General features: G+C 38.5%; 1 protein-coding gene across 1 annotated transcript in view; it reads left to right on the top strand.

Annotated features, from left to right (window-relative positions):
* The first annotated feature begins 804 nt into the window (after positions 1-804).
* LOC137108179 (gap junction delta-2 protein-like) overlaps positions 805-23,147 on the top strand; it is a 34,120-nt gene continuing 11,777 nt past the window's right edge. The window contains exons 1-3 of the mRNA XM_067492539.1: positions 805-1,966; positions 3,526-3,582; positions 17,417-18,275. Coding sequence (XP_067348640.1) covers positions 1,896-1,966; positions 3,526-3,582; positions 17,417-18,275 — 987 coding nt within the window. The 5' untranslated portion in view covers positions 805-1,895. The remainder of the gene's footprint in view (positions 1,967-3,525; positions 3,583-17,416; positions 18,276-23,147) is intronic.

Genomic DNA, 23,147 nt, shown 5'->3' with positions numbered 1-23,147 from the left:
ACTCTCTTGTAGAAAAAAGGGTGCACATATATTTTTAGGGCTTCTAATACTGTAGGTGTGTTAGCATGTTCATTACATGCCAAGTTGCCCATATCAGTTACAATAGAGGGTAAACGTCCCCTTTCACACTACCTTAAAATAAATCTAATGAGTGCAGTTTTCAATGTCACAGCAAAGTACACCGTGGCACTCATCTCTCCTGAGAGGGAGCAAAAGTACAGAGGTTGCAATGGAGGAAGGTGGAATGGACAGGATGAGCAACACGGAGAGAAGATAGGGAGAGAAAATATGAAAAGGGCATAAGGGCTGGGTCAGGATAAAATAGGTGTGCTGACATCACTAGTACAGTAAAATAAAGAAAGGGAGGAGATAGATGGGGGATGGGGTGGAGCAGAGTGCAATTGTGTCCTCCTCCTGGAAGCAGGGCTGGATGATGTGTAAAGAGAGGAAGAGAGCATTTCAGTATGAGAACCACCGCTGAGATTTCAGACTGGAACAAAGGATCGGAATGAAAGAGGCACGGTTCCATCTAGAATCTATTTTTTCTGTGCAACATCAGGCAGGGACAGACACAGCAGTACGGTGGGAGGTGTATTTTTAAGCATAAGTGAAGCAGCGATCAGGGTAGCAATTCAAGCACATTTACCAGAGGAGGGAGGGTGATCCGTGAGAGGAGGAGGGGGAGTTGTTGCATGCTCACAGAATGTGAGAGAGATAGAGCGATTCCACGAGCAAGAAAGAGACACAGAGACAGAGAGGGAGAGCACAGAGCAGAGATGGGGACTGAAGACTGAGGCAGAGATAGTTGGCAGGACTCAGATCTCAGAGAAAGGAAGGGAGAGAGGAACAGAGTACAGGCTGAAGGAAAGCAGGAGGAAAGGGAAGGATACAAGATGATCTAGCCCAGAAATAGGCTCCACAGGACAGCTTTTCATCCTGCAGCAGACATGACTCTAGGCATTGGACTGTGCTGTAATTAGCCAAAGGGACAACACAGGACAGCAGGTCTGCAGTGCACTGCCTTGGTTCAGCCGCACTGGATGCAGCAAGGCAGCTGATTTATTACTGAGCGACTGGGTGGCACTGTGTTTCTGTGTGCTGCTCTGAGTGTGTGTGTGTTTGTGTGTATGCAGGCTTTTATGGGTCCTTGTAGTGCTTGGAGCTGTGGGAGCGACAATTCCTCCAGTTGTAAAATGACATTCGGCAGGCAGGAGCTTTGTGTGCTGGTGTGTATCTGCAGTCCTTAGTAAGAAGTAGGGAAGTTGGATTAGAGCTGTCATTGGGTGCAAGTGTGTATGTTTATTGTGCTGTTTGCTGAGGTGAGTCAAGTGTGTGTGTTTAGGTTAGAGTAGCAAGGGTGCTGCAAAGGCAGGGATCCTACACAATGCAAGGATGAAGGCAAAGCATTATTTCATGGAAGGGAGTGCAGCTAAAGTAAAAAGAGTGCCTTGGGGGTAAGGTGGAGGACGAAGGCAGGGACAGAAGAGGAAGGGGCAAAAAGAGGAAGGGGACAAAGAGAGCCAAGCAGAACAGAGAGGGTGATTATGGCTGACATACAGTGAGCTATAGCATATGCTGTAGTGCAGAACAGAGTGGTGCGGCAGGGGGAGGACAAGCATCACTGCACAGGGAAAGAGACTAAGGGAAAGAGGAGGGGGAGGCAATCAGCTCAGCATCTCTCCTCCACCAGGAAGAGAAGCACAGCGGGACAGGCCCAGGAGAAGACACTCACTCTTACACACACACAGTTTAAGACACACTGATGAGCAGTTAGGTCAACGTGTAGAGGTCAAAAAGGAACTGGTGTGGGACGGGGTTCTGTGTGTGTCCCCACTGGCCAGCAGGTCGACAAAAAGTCCCGTTTCAGCTGATAAACCTGCCAATTTCCTATCATCATGGGGGAATGGACCATCTTGGAGAGGCTGCTGGAGGCAGCTGTCCAGCAGCACTCTACTATGATTGGAAGGTAAGTCACTTATCGATTTTGTGGGTAAAAGGTTTTATTTTTCAGTTGTGTATATGTGGTTTATTTGTAATGATGATATGGGTGTTTATGTAGAGAAAATGTTATTCTAACAACCTTATGGAAACCCCCTTTCAAACTGTCCCAGAGCCCTCTGTTCTACAGTTTCCCACAGTCATCCCTGCCTCCCACATTCTTTCCTCTTCCCTGCTCTTCTATTCTCCACACCCATCATTATTTAAGAATAAACTAATTGAACATATTTAATAGCAGGGTTTACTGAGAATTATGGCTAATTTCGGGAGATTCTTGTGTTTATATTAACTAATAGCCATCCATTCATATATAATGCTCAATGCTGTTGGCCACAGACCAAAAGGACAGAAGGAGGAGAGGGGAGTGGGAGTGAGAGGAGAGCAGAGGTGCAGAAGATGAAAGGATGGTGAGCAAGCAGGTGTGGAAGGTAAAATCAAAGGGAAGATAAATGGCTCTGAACTCTGCGTGAACTTGAGGCTGAGAAATGAAAAGAAAAGCAAATTAATTTAGAATTTTTTTCTCATTAATAGACATCTATTTGCATCATAGCCAAAGTGTGATTAGATCAGTTCCCATAGTTTGTGTGAGAATGGCTTGTCGTTGAGGATTGAACAGGTGAGCTTTTAGTTTTATTAGAAAAGCAGACATGCTGTAAAATCTTTGTGAAAAATGTGCCACACATCATCTCTGTGAGATTAATTAAAAGTGGAATTTTCTACCCATTAAACTCAATCTAAATGTCATGCTGTGATGCTCATTTAAAAAAAAGAGTATACACACCTGTGAAACTTGGACACATGGATTTTTAATATGACAATGACTTTACAGAGGATTAAATGTTATAAACACTATAAATCATTAAATCAATATACTGTATATGCTTATTATCCCAGACCACAGGTCTGCAAAAATAGCATAGTCTCTGCTGCAGTGGGGTTTCTATTGGTGTGTGAATGTGTGTGTGTTGCCCTGTGTTTGGTAAAGGATTGAAAGTTTACTCATGCTTTCATTGACCACACTATGCACTGTGTGCACTGTTAACTGCATCAGAGCAACAGAGATGATGTGAGCCGCATTACACCAAAACATCTATTGATCAGGGATCTGAAGCCATGTGAGACAGGGGTTTTCCTAACTATGCTAAATCATATAAGTGATGGCTAATCACCTGGTTGACTCCTCAGATGTAAAGAAATGTTAAAAGAAATATTGTCAGAGCATGTTGACTTGATTAAAAGATGCATTAAGCAATTTTGTGTATTACTAAATCATATGACTCCCTTCTGCTTATGGAATTGCTATAATTGCCAAGACCATTGAGACTTTGACACTTTGAAGTCCTACAGCTTTGAGCCATTTTCAGCTCATTGTTTTGCAAAAGTCACAAGAGCAAAAGTCACAAGAGCCGAAGCAACTGTTGAAGGAAATCACAAATTTATCAAGCCTAAAAGAGGCCAAATTTTGTCATAAGCTGGAAGACCAAACAAGAGCTAAACGCCAGTGAATATTGGGATTACATTCAACAGGTGGCCAGAAAAAGGAGACCAAAGGGATGTCCGTGTTGCTCTGTTTCTTCTGGATGTGTAAGTAGGCAACTGTTTGCTAACATGATAGCCATAACAATGTCAGAAGCTAATCGCTAACTGTTGTGAACTTGTCCTGGAGTCTTTCTGCCCCCTAGTGGTCAAAAATTACTTAATGCAGCTTTAAAATCCAGCACTGGCAGGTGAATCAGTAAAACCCTGTGAGTACAGCGTTCAAAAATTTGTTGGATATTTTTGGATGATTGTCTGTAAGCCACCTAAAGTTCTTCAGAGGCACGGAAGCAAATCTCAATTGTCTGCTACTTTCCTCTAAAGTTAAAATGAATACTCTGAGGATGTTTTTGTTCATGATATTTGGAGCTATTTGTTGATCATGCACTTCACTGGCTGAACAATATACAGGGTTCCTTGAAATACATAAAAAACAAGTATAAATAGCCCTTTATGCAACAGATTTTCTTTATATGATAGAGTATAGTAACTCAATTGACCCCCGTTAAAATTAAACTACATTAAATACAGTAGATGAATCATAGTATGAACTAGTAGGAAAATGATTAATAGTTTGTATGATGCCCACAGCCATGTGTTACCATGCTGAATACAGTGTTATGCTTTGTAAATGATCTCTATGTGTTGTGGCTTCCCTCAGACTGTGTTTGGCCTGCAAGTCTCTGTAACTGACCCTAGGGCATTAACTGTAACATTAGCTGCTTTCCACTGAGGATTCCTCCTTCTACTCTGCTTGTCTATGCCACAGGAACCAAGAAAGATGGTTTGGGAAGCATTTTACATAGTATTTTGTGAGTATTTTAGTCTGTAGGTACATGTATTTTTCTTTCTACCCATGCCAAAATAAAATGAATTTTTCCGTTTTCAGCCAGCTTGTTTGCAGATTATTTAAAAATGTATTGGACTTATGCAGTTTGGTGAGCAAGGAGACCTCGAGTTAGGTTGTAGCTATTTATTATTAAGTGGTGGTTTGGATCTCTCTTTTCCTGTAGACAGGCATTTTTAGACATTATCAGACAATCGTAGCAATAACACAAAAACTGCTAGATAATGATGTGATTCTTAATCCTAAGCATGTGTCTGCATGGTCAGGAAATCAGTGATACTTTCTATTTAAATGATGAGAATGATGTTGTACCAGCAAGTTGGAGAATTGTTCACTACTAGCACAGATTTGTGCAGTAAAGGTGCCTCCTAGACTGTTTCTGAGCAACTCCACACTATAATCATGTATGGAGTCAAAATTGTTGCATTGACCTCTATGGGTTGAAAGGTTCAAGTCTGTTGTCCCACTGACCACACCCAACTGTGTTGTTGGGTGTGGTCAGGTGTGATGTGTCGCACTTGTGAACATAACCAACTGTGATGCACTGGTGTGCATTGTGAAGTCCAGCACTTCACAGCGTGTGTCCATAGCATGCAGCAAGTGCTAGATGGCATCATAAGTAGGATGTTGAGCCTGTGTTTAGTTTGTTATAATGGACTTTGCATGTATGTGCTTGCAGTTCAAAGGATGCAGTTCCAAAGTACAGAACATTTGATGTCTCCCCCTTGCTGAAAAGTCTCCCCTGCATCAAAACTTTGGAACATGGTTGCATGTCCATTATCTGTTTTAATGTGAGGATGTAGTTAGATAGCATTGTTGTATGTCTAGACGGTCTAATCCAGCTACAATTAAGCTTCTTCTTAATTGTAGACTTTAAGCTAACCTATGTCCTGACATAGGATAGATAATTAGTGTAGGAATAGAGAACAGCAATATAAATAGAAACAGACCAACTCTACACAGCGGCATAGGTTAGCTTAATGATGGTCTTTGAAAGAGAGAGACAAATGAAGAGTTGCTTCTGTGCCTCTGACTAACCACAGGTGGCTTGCACAATATGACTCATTGAAAAATTAATGTTGTATATTATGATTTCCATAAGCCTGACTTCTAACTGGGTAATGGGCAATGTGAGCATGGATGAAGAAAATCATTGTCAGGGCTGCATTTATAAAAATCAAACTTACTGTACAGTATATTACTGTGATGCAGTTTTTAAAAGCATGAAATAACTGACAATTCACTCACTCAATTCTCACTCTGCGTGCAACTTAAATGAATTAGGTTTCTGCTTTGATGGGCAAGAGTAGTATACAGACATTTACACAATTTTTATTTGTGCAAATGAAAAATGTGATTAAAATAAACTCTCATCAGAGTTTTCAATAAAAATTTGTAGTGTGCAAATATTCTTCCAGGAATAATCTGCAAAAACTGTGATATTTAGAAGCAGCTTGTTTCTGCAGAGCAGCTTCAGATTGCCAAGCTGTCTACAACCCTCTATCTGATTTTGTTACAGAAATACGTGATTGTGTTGATAAGCTGATGATATACTGTACAGCTGCATTTGTGTAAAATGTGATACCAGCAGCCTTGATAATGTTTGCAGTTCTTTTATATCTCTGAAAGTGCTGTCATTTACACTTAGTATAGTAAATAAAAAACAACAGACATAAAAACAACAAAAACATTTGCAGCTAATTTGTTAATTTTTCAGATATACAGTATGTCTGACTTGATGTAGCACTATACAATAAAAATATTATCTTACTTATTACCCTCTTTACTTGCTTATCAGCCAACATTTAAACACCTTCACATTATACATGCAAATAATGCATGTTTATTTCGGTGGGACAAAAAACTGCTTGTGTGCTTTGCAGATCACTGTGCAGATCTGACCACACAACACCACAAACACCTGACTGTGGCTATTGTGTATCATTTATGGGCTGTCTTTCTTTGTGAACTCTATCTTTTATGTGTGACATCTAAACATAATTCTATATTGCATACTTCTAAGAGTGTATTTTAAAAATAAATCATGGAAATACACATTTTTTTACACACTTTTTTAAATGTGGTGCTTGGATGTTTTTGTAGACCACAGGTATGGTTTTTGTAGGGAAAGGTTCTGTCTTTAAAGCACAAGGCCTTTAGGTTTTAGCGGCACACTTTGCAGCTAGGAAGAAGAGAAACAAAGTGTTTTGATGCATCTTCCCTGCAATGCTGTAGTGAGTTCAGTGCCAACGAACTCACTACAGCAGAGCAAAAGAAAAAAAAAAGAGAGAGAAAGAGAGATAGTGGAGAACTTGATTGATCTGAGGAAGATAAAATAATAAAGGTTGCCGGATGGAGGGATAGAGAAGAGAGTATATGAGGCAGAACAAAATAGGTACAGAGGGGGTGGGAAGGAGACAGAGGAAGGAAGAGAAGTTTCCCTCTGCAAGGGTTTAATAGTGAGAATCTGTGTCATAGCTACTTCTTCTGAAGCTGCTGACTGCCCCCTCTACACACACACACACACACACACACACACAAACTCAATGTGTGTCCTCTGCACTGATGAGATTTTCTGAAAATACACAAGATCATTTATGTATTGTTTTTTTCACATTTACCTGAATGTAATATTTGTACAGTCGATCTTGTAAAAAATGGGGACGTTCCATTCTGAGAGAAATAACATGCAATATTCACCATCAAACCCAAACACAGCATTGCAGCTTTGGCTGAATAAACAGCACCTAAAATAAGAGACAGATACTCTGGTGAAGCAAATAAACTCATTGTGTATTTTGCATTACATTTAATTTTCTTTATATCAATCTGAGTTAGATATTTTTATTCTGTTTATATTTTATAAATTATGTACTTGAGAGTGTAGAGTTTCTATATCCGTTTACCTTTTACTTATTTACCCCTGTGTAACTGTTTATTATTTAACATCTATCACCCTCTCCCTTGAGCATTATGAATAATTTATAAAATCTTAATAAATATTATGTGACCCTTGTTGCAAACTGCAACTATTGTCAAGTCATTCATTAAAAATGTATGTAGATATCATCAGCCTTTTAGTGTAATGGATAAAGAGTTGGGTAAAGCACTTTGTTGCTCTTTGACTCTTTTTATATGCTAAGAAAAACCCTGAATGGACAGTCTGGAAATATTTGATGATACCAAATGTATCTACATCCTTTTTTACAGGCTCTAAAAGCACAATACAGATGCATTTCTCTTTGCCCCAAAACTGTTCACTCCTGTAGATTTTTTTCCACACATTTGCGTCCTCTCTCCTCTTTTCCTAAATAGGTCAGGATATCCACTAAAAGGAGGTACCCTACATTGAGAAGGGCACTCTATTTATCCCAGAATAATTTGAGATTTAGGAATAATCTAAATGAGGGCAGCATCCTGTCTAAAAAACAAAACAAAACAAAACAAAAAAAAGAATATATTTTATGCATTGTATATTTTATGTTATTGGTCATCCTTGTGGATAAAACTATAATGCTAAAGAATATTGTATTTCAAAGCACAGTGAGGGTAGCAATATCTCACTTTTTGGCAGAATTAGCAATCCATCATCCTGTAGTGAAGAGTAAGAGTGCTTTTCAAATTTAAAGCATTTTTCTGCACGTGTAGGTGTCATTAGTTTATTTGTGCAGCAGTACCTAATGTTGGATGCTATTGATTATACTGTTCAATGGGGGGTTTCGGCAGTAAAGCTGAGCTCAGCTTCCATTCAGCGCATGCTATTATTTAATTCAACACATCACTTGCGTGTCTATATGAGATTCACTAGGTATGCAATGTTTCCCTTTACAATGTATAAATCCACCTTACTTCCATATGGTGACAATCCCTAAAGAAATTAGACTATGCTTTTTTTTACGTGAACTTCTTTTTATATACCAAAAACTCCTTGGCCCCCTTATTAATTTTAAATAGGGAGGGCAAAATAGAACCACTTTTTAATATAATTCACTTCAGTATGACCCTACCACCACTGTTCTCAATAATAAACACATGGGAGAACTATCACCTTTCTGAGAGTTTCAACACAAAAACTGAGAAAGTATAACCTTTTAAAGGGCCAGTTTTATTTCACTGTCCTTGAATCCTTCATTTTTGACTATACACTAGTTGGCCAAGTGTATATTTCTGAGGTTTCAGTTCTTTCCCATATGCTTCTGGTTAAATGATGTCAAATTGAGTTTATTCAGAAACATAAGAACAGTTTAAGAAAGCTGGGATGCTTGTTTCTTTTGTTAGCCCAAAACCATACCTCATATAACATGTGAATTCATCAATACCTGAAGTGGATTTACCAAACTGGGGTTAGCCATGTAATCCAAGTCAACCTGTACTGTATATACTAACCTACAAACTTGACTTTTGGAACATTTTTTTTACACCATCTTTAGAATAATTCAGATGTATATACTTTTCATATGAGCACCTTTTTATTATTATTATTTTTCCTGCAGCTATATTTAAAACAATTGCTCACAGGACAGGTCCACATAAAGCCAATGGATGCCGGGGATTTTCTATCAACACTAGTGATAAAAAGCACTTTTTAAAATCTGAGTTATTTCCCTGTAAATACTGCATACAGAGTAACTTCTGCAAGTGTGGGTCTACTTGCATGCGTGGTTACAAGGGTAGACATAGTGAGCTAAAATGACTTACCGTTATAAAATGAGCTGTACGATGAAGTCAGCAAGTGAGATTAAGCCCAATTTCATTAGTTTTGCTGAAAAAATAAAAGAATCATGAATAATTATTTGACATTATCACATTGTGCACAAGACAATGTAGAGTCTTTGCACTTGACCAAACCCCAATTCCCTTCTTTTCTATTTTTATTTTCCTTTTAAACCTACCTATCCAAAATATTATTTATGGAATAAAATAATCTTTGTGGGTGTTTAGGCTTGAAGACTTGTGCAAATTGATGCAATTAGCAAAATGCACCAGTTACAAAGCAAAATGCTAGTGTTATTCCCTTAAAGGTTTTTAACTTTCAAGTTTTTTAGATAGACACACGTCAGCATAATGATAACCTCTTTATAGCGTGAATCAAGATGAAAGAGTTATTTTAATTGGTATAAAAACTGACAAAGGCTACATCTGGTTCATCATCATGCGTGGCTGCACTGTGCAATGAGTTGATTGTAGAGACTCACATTATTTATTTGATTCAACCAAAGAGTTTTATTTGAGCAGAAAACTACAGTTAAGAAACCTATGCGGGTGAAGTTTTTTTCCTTTTGTATAAGGCATTTCTGACATATTAATTTTCATGTATTATAATAACTTGTTTCAAATCTTGTTTATATCTACCTCAGCTTTGCTATAATTGATGAGCTTACCTGTAGTCTCCCCTAATTAACTTTCTCTGTTTCCTTCCTTCCCTGAGAAACAGCTGGAAGTCATATTCTTCAGTTGTTAAATGAGCAAGTGACATTTCATTTCTGCATGTGTCGACTCTAAGCCTAACTCTGAGTCCTTCATAATTTTTGTCTAAAATTGCGAATATTAAAGACGAATATTTTTAAATAGCTTACTTATCATCACTGATAAGAATTTAAAGCGGATACCAGAAATAGGTGAACCTCCACAGCTGAAGGCACATAAGTTTAGCTTGAATTAATGTATTCGTCACACTTGACTCTTAGTAGCACCTCAGGCGGTCATGCACATTTGCTTGATATGTGGGCAAGACCTAAAACTATTAAAACACTTAGAGAGAGGAACACTAGATGGGGAGGCTGAAACAAAAGAAATGTCTTCATTCTAACAATTACACTACCAGATTTGACTGCCTGGTAACATCTTTATTAATTATTTGCTACCATCGACAATCAGTGGAGCTCATTATTGAGAATGTAGGGGTGGGAAGGTTATTTTACTTAGGGTTTCTCTACAGATAAAACTGCTATTTTTCATAATTTTTACAATTGTCTGTGCACCTACATGTATATCTGCAGATTTACACCCCCTGTTGTTGGTTACCAGAATTTAATTAAATACAGTAAATAGTGATTTATATTCACTATGGGTGTCTATGCATTAGAGTGAAGTATATGTGTGTGTGTTTGTTTATGTGTATGTGTGTGTTTGTTTATGTGTATGTGTGTGTTTGTGGTGTGTTTTTGTTTGTTTCCTGATGCATCTGCTACAGTGCTCAGGGCCATTTATGTCCCTGGAGGCCGACGGCAGCAGCTGCTGTATGAATGAATGTATGTGTGTGTGTATGTGTGCATATATGGGGGTGTGTCTGTGTGTGAGTGAGCATGTATGTGTGTTTAAAAGCCTCTGGGAAACAAAGACGCTACATGTCCAGCCAACACACCAGCTCAAGAGCAGTATAATCTTACAGGTCAATCAGCTGCCAGCGGATCAGATTCTGGAGTTAGAGAGCAGTGATGTATCAAATGTATTGGTTTTTTCTTCTCTCATCATTGCTCTTGACATTAACGTTAGCTTGTCGTAAATGCCAGCTGTTGTTAATAAAGTAAAGAACAATAAACATTCGGAAATTGTCATTGTCCAACCAAGGGACATGGACACATTTTTAAAAACATCTGGTGCAGTGTCTTCAAAATTGCTTTATTAGCCTCAGATAAAAGGAGGTCTCCAGGATGCAGGCAGCTAAATTAGGGGATGAGTAGTCACTGATAGGAAAGAGAATTAGGAGAGAAATGACTCTTTCTGGAGAAACTGTGTGATCGAAGGTGCAATGATTTTGAGCCTAAATCTTTAATGTTTGCCTTTTTTTTAAATTGACTAAGCAAGTGGCTTTATAATAACACTCAGCCCCTTTGCTTTGAGATGCTGAAAATTCTAAAATCTTTTTCATAAATTATGAGGGGCCTCAGGGCCTCAGGGCTGTCTTGTTCCAATCTGCTCTAACGTACAGTATTGGCTTGTAACTCTGCAGGACTTAAAACACTGATGTTTGCAGATAACCTTCGTACACATACTTTCTGCTAATGCAGCAATCTGCCCCATGCTGATTATCCTGTTATCCAGCAGTAGAGTATATACACACACACACCCACACACATGCACGCACACACAAATAAACACACACCTGCAAACACTCACAGCACAACACAAAATACTTGCATTGCAAGTCTTTGCATTTTTTGATGACATAAAACTGCCCAACAAACAAGTATAAAGACTGATATCTGCAATATGGTACCACAAGCGTGCAATGCCTGCTTAAGAAAATCAATCTCTATGATTTTGGGAGGTGAACAAAGCTGCACTGAGCAAAACACTAGTCACAGGATGAGTTGCATTTCAGGTGAACACAAAAGGTTTATTCTTTGTAGTTCGTGTTATTGCCCCAGTCAGCTATTTGTGCTGCATTCAATCAGTTCTCAACAACTCATGCATTTAGACCCAGCCTTTTTAATTCAGGTGTAAACATATTATATTTAGTCATCGAGGACACCGAAAAATGTAAAGGAGGCTTGCGTTTGTTCTTAAACAGCTTTTATACGTTTTTAATTCCGCATCGGCTGTGACAATCGCTACACTAATTACAGTAGAGAAACTATAGTTAAACATTCATGACTAATCTTGTTAAACGTTTTAGTTTAACAGCTGAAGTAAAACAAAAACTGAATTGTGTACCCATATTCCATTTTACAGTAAGTTAGACTAATAGCTGAGTTTGTACTGAAAAAGTGCATGTGAGATAATCTAATGCTTAAAAGGTGCTAAACAAAAATGAATGTAATAACTCAGCAAAAATTATCCTGGAGGGTGCAGACTGCAACTGAAATATTTGCTATTTATTTCCAACTGGTATTTTGTAGGCCTTTTATTCTGGAGGGATTCCATAACCGCAATAGTATTCAGAATATTTAAGAGAATATATTAAAAGGTTTTATTTTATTCAGGGTAATTTCACTGGCATAGAGCAACTTATTGGCTACAAGCTTCCTTCTTTAGCCAATGGGCTGCATCTGCTCACAGTTGTAATCTTCCATAATTGAAAAGTACAAACGACATATTTCCGAGAAATATGAGTTTGTTTCACTATACAGAGATGTAGGTACCAGAAAGACCTAGTGACATTCAGTTAATGCTATTATGATGTAATAATTATCACTGACATTAAAAGAAGCAAACCTTGAAAACAAATAAGTGAAGACAGAGCTGCTGTGAGCTGCTACCCTGTCACATTGTTGTAAATGAGAAGTCAACTCTGGAAATTCTCACACTTAACGTGAGCTAGCTTCTCAATTTGTATGTTATTTAAACATCTAGTTTCATATAAATGAGCAGCATTTACGACATATTACTGTCTCAGAGAGCAGCATGCTTCCAGCGTGACTCCTTGCGGTGCAGAGAGCCATCAATAACACATCAACCGCTGTCAAGTGGCCAATGAAGGGAGACATACCCAGGTCACAGCAAAGGATCACTGGAGTATGACCACAGGATCACACTGCATTTGACTTCTTAATGACCAAAGGTGGAGAGAAGCCTTATTCTGTTAGATTTCCAAAAAACTAAAAAACCAACAACAACAACAAAAAAAAAACACTGAAAGTCAGTGTAGCGTATCTGCGTGCAGCTGCTCTGAACACAGACGGTTGGACATGTTTGCCATTTTGCACAAGTTATACAGATGGCTGACTCTCCCTCTTTCTCTCTGTGTCTGTCTGTCTTTCTCACAAAAAATAAAATAATAAATAAATAAAATAGAAAATAGTGGCATCCACTCACAGGTGGAGCAAGAACAGTCCTGCAGCGGCACTCTGCTCTATTTTAAGTCTGTTTCACGCTAACACGTGCTCCTCTCTTATACCTTTCTTTTACTTTCAGCTCTGCTTTCATGAGCTGTCACCTCAATCGCCTCTCTCAAAGATACTTGTTTTTAATCTCCCCAAGGACACAAATGTAATTTTTCATGTGTTTCTCACAATTTTGAGATCTTTTTTTAGCCCCACTTCTGCATCCACACCCATCTTGTCTCCCTGAACTCATTCTTCACCTTTTACTAATTAGCTAGTTGCTGTGGTAACAGGCCATGGAAGGAGGGTGTGGGCATTTTTGAGTCATCATTAAAAGATATTATGGAGTGTTATTTGACATGCAGATAAAAAATATCAAGTTTTATTCCATATCACAGGAACCATGTGATATTATATCACCTGCACTTTTTGTGATTGTAATTAAATTAAGGATGTTCTAACTGGCTTCTTTAAAATGGGAAAATGCACACCCACTGCAATGTGGCATAACTACCAGGGATCCCTATGTGCAGGCTTTTCTCGCTCATTAGAAATAGCTGACAATGCACGCCTTAAGACCCAGTCCTCCTCCGCAGTGCCCATGCTTTATCGACACCAGAAGATAGCAGTACAGCACACCAGTCTTTCATAGGCGTTAAAAAGTAGTTGCACTGCTCTGTAGAGCCTCAGTGCACAGTTTTCCTTAAATGCAGGACTCCACTAATGATGCTCGATGGGAAGTCCCTCCAGTTGTTAAAGGGCTTTGTTTGAATACACAATTCAGCACAAAGTTCCTCATGAATGCTGCTCATACTGTATAGCTTACTCTATTTTGGCAGATTTGATGTAACTGACTTTTTCAGTGTCATTAAGCTCCATAAACAGATGCACCCCCTAAAGGCTTTGCAACTGTGATGCTCGTTGACCCATAAATATGGTGCCATCTCTTCCTTTACTTGGTGCTCAAGTCATTTGTCATTCGTACAGCACTATAATATTTATTAAAGAGCTTTGCAACAACCAAGAGACAATCCAGCCCCTTTTCAGAGTTTTTGATTGAATTTTCAGATTTTCTATGCTTAATGTGCTTAATACAGATAAAGTCATCATAGTGGTTGACTTTTACATTAACGTAGATGCTGACAGTGACTGCCTCAACACTGCATTTAATTCATTATAAGATTCAATTGTTTTTTCCTAACATGTAAATAAGCCCACTAATTGTTTTAGTCACACCCTAGACCTTACATGGCACTGAAACAGTATTTCCTCATAATTCTCTTTGGTCTGACAATTTTCTAATATCATTTGAATTTACAATAATGAGTCGATTATACAGCAGTCAGAAAAAAATTTCAGTTTAGCAGGTGCTTAAATGAAAATGTTGGGACCGAATTTAAAGAAATTATTCTTTCATCATTTGCTTCACCACGTGTCAATACAGTGGAGAGTAGCCACCTTAACTTTACTCCTGTACAAGTTGATTATCTTGTTGATAATTGTGCAGCCTGACTACGTACAATACTCGATACTGATGCCCCTCTAAAAAAGAAGGCTGTAAACCAGAAGAGGTGATCTCTATGGTATACCTCACAAACACACTACTTAAAGCAGGCAACACGAAAGTTAGAAAGGAAATGGCGTTCCCCTAACAGTTTAAAAAACAAGGACAAACCCTGTGTATGAGCCAACCAGGGTTTCCTCTGTTGTTTGTTTATGTTGGGTATTAAGGTTAATTGGATTAAGAGGTATAGGCGTACTGATGATGTCATTAGTAACATCATATGGCTTTGATGATTGCCTTTATAGTGTGCCTTTGTAGTTTATTGTTGTACAGTTGTCAAGTAAACAACAGATAGCAAGGATTTTGCAACAAGAGAGTTCAGTTCGGCTAAGCTATTGAAATGAACAGACGAGGTTGTACAAGAGAGATGGTAACTGGAGCAAAGGAATTGACTACAAGGTGGTGTCGAACGCAATAAGGTAGAAGTGAAAGGTTCATTGTGTAGCTGCGGGGGCACACGCTTTCTTAACAAGTTCTGTGTAACAAGTTCCATACTTTGAGAAACTTGTTTGATGAAACTTTGTGAATGTGTTTGTGAGATTACTATTCATAGACTTGTATGTACAATTAGTTCGTTATCAACTAGGTTGAGAAACAAATACAATAAATGTTCAATGTTCCTCATGCAATTATCTCTGGAGTGAAGTACTTGTTGGACCATCAGATACGAGTAAGATCGACACTACATCCTGGTTTCTTTTCAGCACTGTAGCCAGGCTGACTAAGAGCCATAGTTCTTTTGAGGTTAGTATTTCCTTAACTTAGAGCAGCAATGAGTTCATGACTTTCTTTATGAATAAAATTGTATCTATTAGAGAAAGAATTCACCAGATCCTCTCCCCAAATATTACAGATAGAGCGTCATGTACAACACTGCTAGAATCCTCAATAAGGCCCAGATCCCTCTTAGACTGCTTTTACCCATAGATCTCGCCAACTTCAACAAATCATCACCTTATCTCACCTATCAACCTGTCCGCGAGACCCTATTCTAACTGGACTGCTCAAGGAAGCTTTACCCTTAATAGATATGTTTGTATTAGCTATCATCAATCTATCTTTAGAAACACACTATGTACCACAGGCAGATAAGATAGCTGTAATTAAACTACTAAAAAAAAACCTGTCTTGACCCAGGTGTTTTAGCTAATTACAGACCAATATCCAATCTCCCCTTTATTTCTAGAATCCCTGAAAAAGTAGTTGCAAAGCAATTTGTGAGCACCTGTACATGAATAATTTGAAGACTTTCAGTCAGGAGTTAGAGTTCATCATAGTACAGAAACAGCACTGATAAAAATCATTTTTTGTTTTTGACTAATCCTCCATGCACACAAGTTAGTTATGGAGTTCCACAAGACTCTGTGTTAGGACCAATACTTCTTACTTTATTTATGTCTCATTTAGGCAACATTATTAGAAAAAACTCCATAAACTTCATTGCCACGGTGATAATACCCAGCTATATCTATCTATGGAACCAGATGAAAACAATCAATTGATCAAATTTCAAGCATGGCTACAAGACATAAAGGCCTGGATGTCCAATAATTTCCTACTTCTACGTAAACTCAAACAAAACTGAAGTCAAAGTATTTGGGCCAGAAATCTCAGAAATATGCTGTCCAACCATATCACTACTCTATATGACTCTGACCTCCAGTACTACTGCAAGGAACCTTGAAGTTATTTTTGACCAGGATTTGTCCTTTATCTCACATGTAAAACAAATCTCTATACCAGCCTCCTCCCAAATATTACCAAAATTAGGAGCATCCTGTCTCAGAGTAATGCCAAAAGCTAGTCCATTAATTTGTTACTTCTAGGTTGGACTACTGTAATTCCCTACTTTCAGGATGTCCCAGTAACTCGCTAAAAAGCCTGCAATTAATCCAAAATGCTGCAGCAAGAGTGCTGACTGGAATTAGCAAGAGAGATCATATTTCACCTTCACTAGCTTCTCTACATTGGCTTCCCATAAAATCTAGAATAGAATTTAATACCCTGCTTCTTACATATAAAGCTCTGAACGGTCAAGGCCCAATATATATAACACCTCATAGTACCATATAATCCCAGTAGAATTGAAACCACTTTGATTATGTTCCCAGAATTTCCAACGGAAGAATGGGAGGCAAAGCTTTAGATATCAAGCTCCTCTCCTGTGGAACCATACTACTATATTTACTACTATAGAACTATTCTATAACAATAAACAGTTTAGCAGTTATTTAAAACTCTTAAATCAGTGAATGCATAAATCAGTCAGTGTTTTTAGCATGTATTTTGAGTCACATGTTGATGTCACTGAATGTGAGTTTTTATTGCAAGAAGAACGCGAAATCACCTTCAGTTTTTGAAACCTGTTATGACCTCTTGTTATCAGTGAGTTCAAATGTGAATGTTTTGTAAAATGCAACTCCACAATCCTACATTGTTTGCTATAGCATTGGCGTGCAAACAAAACAAAGGAGAACTTTTTTTGTCTGTTGCTCTGAAATGGTTTTAAGGTATTAAGTATTGTTATTCTACTACTAAAACAATCTCATCACCAATTACTGTAGAGTCACAATCATTACATAGTCAGGATCATACCCAAATATTTCCTGAACCTGTGTGCATTTCCTCCACATTAACTTACACTGTCTTTCTTGTTTTCACCCCCTTCCCATCCCACTCTTTCCTTCTCCTGCTGTCTCTCTGTAGGATCCTGCTGACTGTGGTGGTGATTTTCCGTATCCTAATAGTAGGAATAGTGGGAGAAAAGGTTTATGAAGATGAGCAAATCATGTTCATCTGTAATACAATGCAGCCTGGCTGCAACCAGGCTTGTTATGACAAGGCCTTTCCCATCTCACACATCCGCTACTGGGTCTTTCAGATCATCTTGGTGTGCACACCCAGCTTGTGCTTCATCACATATTCTGTTCACCAGTCTGCCAAAGCACGAGACCGAAGCTACTCCCTCCTGCATCCTCATATGGATCACCATGGTCACGGTCACCACGGTCGCCATCATGACCATCATGCTCGCAAGCTCCACTCTCGCAACATTAATGGCATCCTGGTGCACCCTGAAAGCAGTAAGGAGGACCATGACTGCCTGGAGGTAAAGGAGATCCCTAATGGACCGCGGGGACTTCCTCAAACTCACAAAAGTTCTAAAGTGCGACGGCAAGAAGGCATCTCCCGTTTCTATGTCATTCAGGTGGTGTTCCGCAACGCACTGGAGATTGGCTTCTTGGCAGGCCAGTATTTCCTGTATGGCTTCAATGTGCCAGGGATGTTCGAGTGTGATCGCTACCCATGTGTGAAGGAGGTAGAGTGTTATGTGTCTCGTCCCACAGAAAAGACAGTGTTCTTGGTTTTCATGTTTGCAGTCAGTGGCATATGTGTGCTGCTCAACCTGGCCGAGCTCAACCACCTTGGCTGGAGGAAGATAAAGACAGCCATCCGAGGGGTGCAGGCCCGGAGGAAGTCTATCTGTGAGGTGCGCAAGAAGGATGTTTCACACCTGTCCCAGGCCCCCAACTTGGGCAGGACCCAGTCTAGTGAGTCAGCCTACGTCTGACAGAGGCTTCTCTGCCTGGGGGCTTCAGGGTCGAGATTATCCCTGGCCAAAGACCCCCGAACATTACGGCAAAACATTCACCACTCCATTATTATTCAGGAGCACATACAGACTCTGCCTAGTCACGATGAAGCATCAATTCACAAAGAAGAGACTTGGACACTTAAAAAGAGAAGCATCACTTTCCTGAAAAGGCAACTGTGTTGATTTAACAAAGCTCACACCTGAAGCTTACACGATGGAGAGTTCTGCTCTGCCTAGGTGACACAGGTGCCTTTAAAGAACCCAACTGATAAAACAGAACAATGACTATTAATATTAAAATATTGTAAAAATAGTATGAGGTGGAATTATCAGATTTTTTTCAATATTTGCCTTTGCTGTAGGTCAGAAATAATCCCCTCAATTTTCAATTATGTGTGTATGTGCAAGAGCTTAAGCGTGTGCATGCATACGTGTGTCTTAAAGCAAGACTTTAAGTAAAGAAATGGAATGCTATGCTAGTCTGAGCTACTGAGAGAAAGGTAATTGTTTTTCATTGTCCATAATCTTTGAGATAAGTCACTCAACAGAAAACCAAGCACCTTTCTAGACACATTCTAAGAAACTTACACAAAGTATAAGACACAAAATCAACAGCAAGGTTGTTTCTTAAAAATGGTCACTATTCGTCATATCCGTTGTTGCATTATGGGCCAGTCAGAGCACAGACTGACTTTGCCAGTGAACATTTCTCAAAGTGAGTCTCGTGAATCATTGAAGATGAGTTAGATTTACTTTAAACACTGTGTTATGCACTGCAGTGCACACTGTTTACTCTCAGCACCCACTGAAATACGTATGTGTTTCCACTTTGACTTGTAAGTGTGTCTGCTGTCCAAAGGGTATGAATGAAGTTGCATAAAGATTTTTTCAATGAAAAAACAAAAAGGTATTGTAGTCACAAATATATTACCATGTAACCTCAAGCTTTTTCACAAGCAGATTTGGTGCCATATTTCACAGTTACTGTACATAGATGAAATGTAATAATGAACTACACTTAGCCTTCTCCCTATGCTGTATAGAGTTTTGTTCACTTGGATGGGGGAACAGGAGTGGGTGGAAATAAAGATTAATCATAGATTGCCAGCTTTAACAATATGTATTATTAATGTGCTGTTTGTTAAGCCTTCACCCTATAATGGAGAACAAATGTTTCAAAGTGTTTTCTCCCCATGGACATTGAAAAAGGCATGTTACTGAAGCATTAATAGAATGAATAGATTTCGACATGTACTTAGAAAGAGTCTGTTTAATTTATTTGCATCCCGCTCCTGTGAAATGTATACCCAGCATGCATGAAGATGAAATATATAGAGATATGAACATAGAATTCAATCGTGGGAATATTGAAAGTGAAACACCGAGAGGCTCCTGAACTGCAGCAATAATAATAATATATAGTATGTGAAAACAATATGTGAATAAATTATTATGCAACAGTGATTTTGGCTGAGCCGTGTTTAACAAACAAATGACCGTTGAGTTTTTCAGGATGCTGTGATATAAATGTAAAATAATCTACACAATCTGAAGAAAATAATCACGAGTAGATGACCCACATTCAAACTCCTACCTAAAGAAAATGTAGAAAGATATTTCTAAAATATTATAATTCATTTTGTTAGTGTAATAATATTGAAGCATTAATGAGCAAAAAACCTTTTACAGTTTAAGCTGTTTCCTGCACAGCTACATTACATTTATCTACTTCACATACTATTAACCTATAAAAATAACAATTGTTTTTGTTGTTTTTACAAAATTACTTATAACTAGTAAATGAAAATAAAGTATGAAAATTATAACATTTCATACAAAAAATGCAGTGGAACAGAAACTTTAAAATGGAAAATGGAAATAGTTAATATCTCTAACATTATCAGTAAATGTATTTCTTTACCTTTCATCACCGAAAAAGGGCATGTGTACTATTACTTGAAATAAATACATTAATGAGAAATTCATGAGATTAACTCTATTTACTTCCATCATATAAAATCTTGACAAAAGTCAGTGTAGTATTATTACGGGATATGCAAGAATTTGTGGTTTGCTCCTTAACCCTGACAACATCTATAATTAGGGATGAAGGAGTAACATTTTTCTCAGTAGACATTTCTGATATAGTGAAGTTTCGCAGGTTCAACATGACTTATAAGTTATAGCGTGGACCAGATCATTTCAGTAATGAGTGAGGTTACTGAGGGAGAGAACAGGGAGGTACAAACCTTTTAGTATTATTAAAACCTTCAGTCAAAAAAAATAATAATAATGGGACTGGGCATAATGGGACTAGAGAGACGTGGAACAAGGGTAAGTTGTGTTACTAAAGTTGATTGTCTGACAGGATGAAAAGTCATAAATGTTGCAGTGATTCATTCACTGAAAGGCCACACTTTGTTCTTATTGACATGGAGATAACTGTGATTGACTGTCTTCTGTATGTAATATGTATTCACATCATATATATTCACATCAGCAAGCATTGAAGACACACACAGACACACGCACACTGAACAAAAGCTTTGCTGAGGATGTAGCCACATCAGTTGCTGTGGTGACAGGAGGGCAGTAATGATGTTAAGCATGACAGAAACTATAGTAATGAAGAGCAGAAACAGCACTGCATCATCTTACCTGCCATTTTACCAGCAAGGCAACCTACAGAGCACGCTCAGCTATAGACTTATTCATGGTGAAAATTAGAAACTCACTGGGCTCTGGTGCAATCTGTAGCACCACAGCTGCAGCAGAAGTATGAGCCAAATAACACGTTAGTGCGATAATTACCTGCTAAAGATATCTGCAGTCATAACGATGACTCACAAGTACAATTTAGTGTAAAAACAAACGGATGACTGGACAGAACTATAAGAGTTCAAAATTCACATCTGTAATATAGTACAGTATCACCATTAGATCACCAGTTAACACAGGAAAGGCTTTTAAAGTGAATTTCAGCATTCACAACACTTTTCTAAAGGTATGTAAATTCTACTCTCAGTGCAGAACTGAAAGAGTCATAAATTGCTAAGCCAAAGTAAAATAATCTAATGCAGTAGAGTTTATTTTACATTTCACACAATTAGAGAAGCACTTTTATTACTGGTTGCCCTATCTCTCCCCCTTGAGCCATAAATGTTGACTGTGTACTGTACTGGTAGTTCTCTGGATACAGCGAGAGACCGACTGCACTGCCAACAAGAAGAGATTTGCAGGCGTTTTTATATGCTTTGTTCATCAGTATGAACAGAGCTGCCATTCAGCACCCTGAAGCAAATTTGTGACTTCAGTATGGTCCATTACATATAACAAAATGGTAAAATGAAGCAGTTAATGCTCACTGCTTTCTCATGAATCAAAGCATGTAATTGAGTGGTTTGCCTCATTGTTAGTGGTGCTGCAGGGTTATGAATTGTGAATTTTATACAGAGTACTAAAATCCTAGACCACAAACACAAAACTGGAGCATGAACTTAATTTAACAAGATGCCTAGAGACATAACCTGCTGTGTACTCTTTTTAAAAAAAAGGCCAATGTGTGTTGTCCATGGATTATGGAACGGGTAAGATGCAGCAACCCACCCGATGAGCTGTACACGCTTCAACTCTAATAATGTTACTGTAGTGTATTATGGAATATAATTAACCAAGTTATGAGCTGGAAGAGTCACTTTGAAGCACCCTATAGATTTCTATTTTGTAGATTTTATTTTGCTGTACACTGAACTGCTACTGAACTGATGTATCACGACCATGATCACCAGTTATATTTTACTGTAAATGTAGATCATTGTAAACCTCGACAAGCCCTTTATCTGTTGTTGTTACTACCGTAAATAGATCCAATATCTAAATATGTAGACATGTATCATTTTCCTCTGTAATTAATGTAATTGACATTGACTCACAGTTTACAGACATTCACTGTTGCCTCCTCATCAAATTTTCATCTGCTGTGTGACCCACTCTTCACAGCTGATTTATTATTAGCCCAGTGGTAAGACAGCACAGTCAGAAGAATCATTTCATTACTCCTCTCCTGTGTTCCTCGGATGGCTCCCTGTCTGCCTCTTCACTCATTCATAAAGATGAAATTGGAGTTGGCCTGTTCCTCTGGAGCCTGCTCCCCTTGTACCCTCTTAATGTCTTGGACCATCAACTTCTGTCAGTCTCCATTCTGCTTCTACAAGTGACTTGGTCTCCTTTTGTGATGCCCCTGCTTGGCACATTCTCTCTGCCCTTCCTCTCTATGTGTCTCCATCTGCTCCTCTCCTCCTCCACCTGACTCATTGCTTTCTCGTTCCACTGCTACTTCCACATTTTATTTTGCCCTCCTGCTTTCCTGTGACCTTCTCTGTCCTCCTTTGTGTAACTTTGTTCTCTGCTTTTCCAGGTCTCACTATAATAAAACATTCATTGCAATACTGTCTTTTCTTTCAGTGCTAAAGAAAAACTGTATGGCCTGTATTCCTCCTTTTTCTCTCACTACAAAGCATCTCTGTGTCTTTGTCTAAGTAATAACTGACAAAAACTGATACTTTTAAGCATTCACCAGCTTTCATTATCTCCTCATTAACTCCAATGATCCATCCCTCCACTCTCCCTGGTTTATAATCCTTGATGATGTATATGGAGCATTTAAAATGTATATTGTGTGAGTATTTAAAGCTTCTAAGCCATTAGGCTTACAAATTCAATCATAACTGTTCTGGCTTCTCATGTGATTATTTCTTCAGGCTGACCCCCCCAAACAAAAGCTGTAGTGTAGGATTTCACAGATTTAAAAGGATAGAGATGCACACACATCTTACAAGTAGA

Source organism: Channa argus, chromosome 22 (assembly GCF_033026475.1).
Source record: "Channa argus isolate prfri chromosome 22, Channa argus male v1.0, whole genome shotgun sequence".
Lineage (NCBI taxonomy): Eukaryota > Metazoa > Chordata > Actinopteri > Anabantiformes > Channidae > Channa > Channa argus.
Note: the sequence above shows the minus strand (reverse complement) of the source record. Positions and strands in the feature narration are given on the sequence as shown.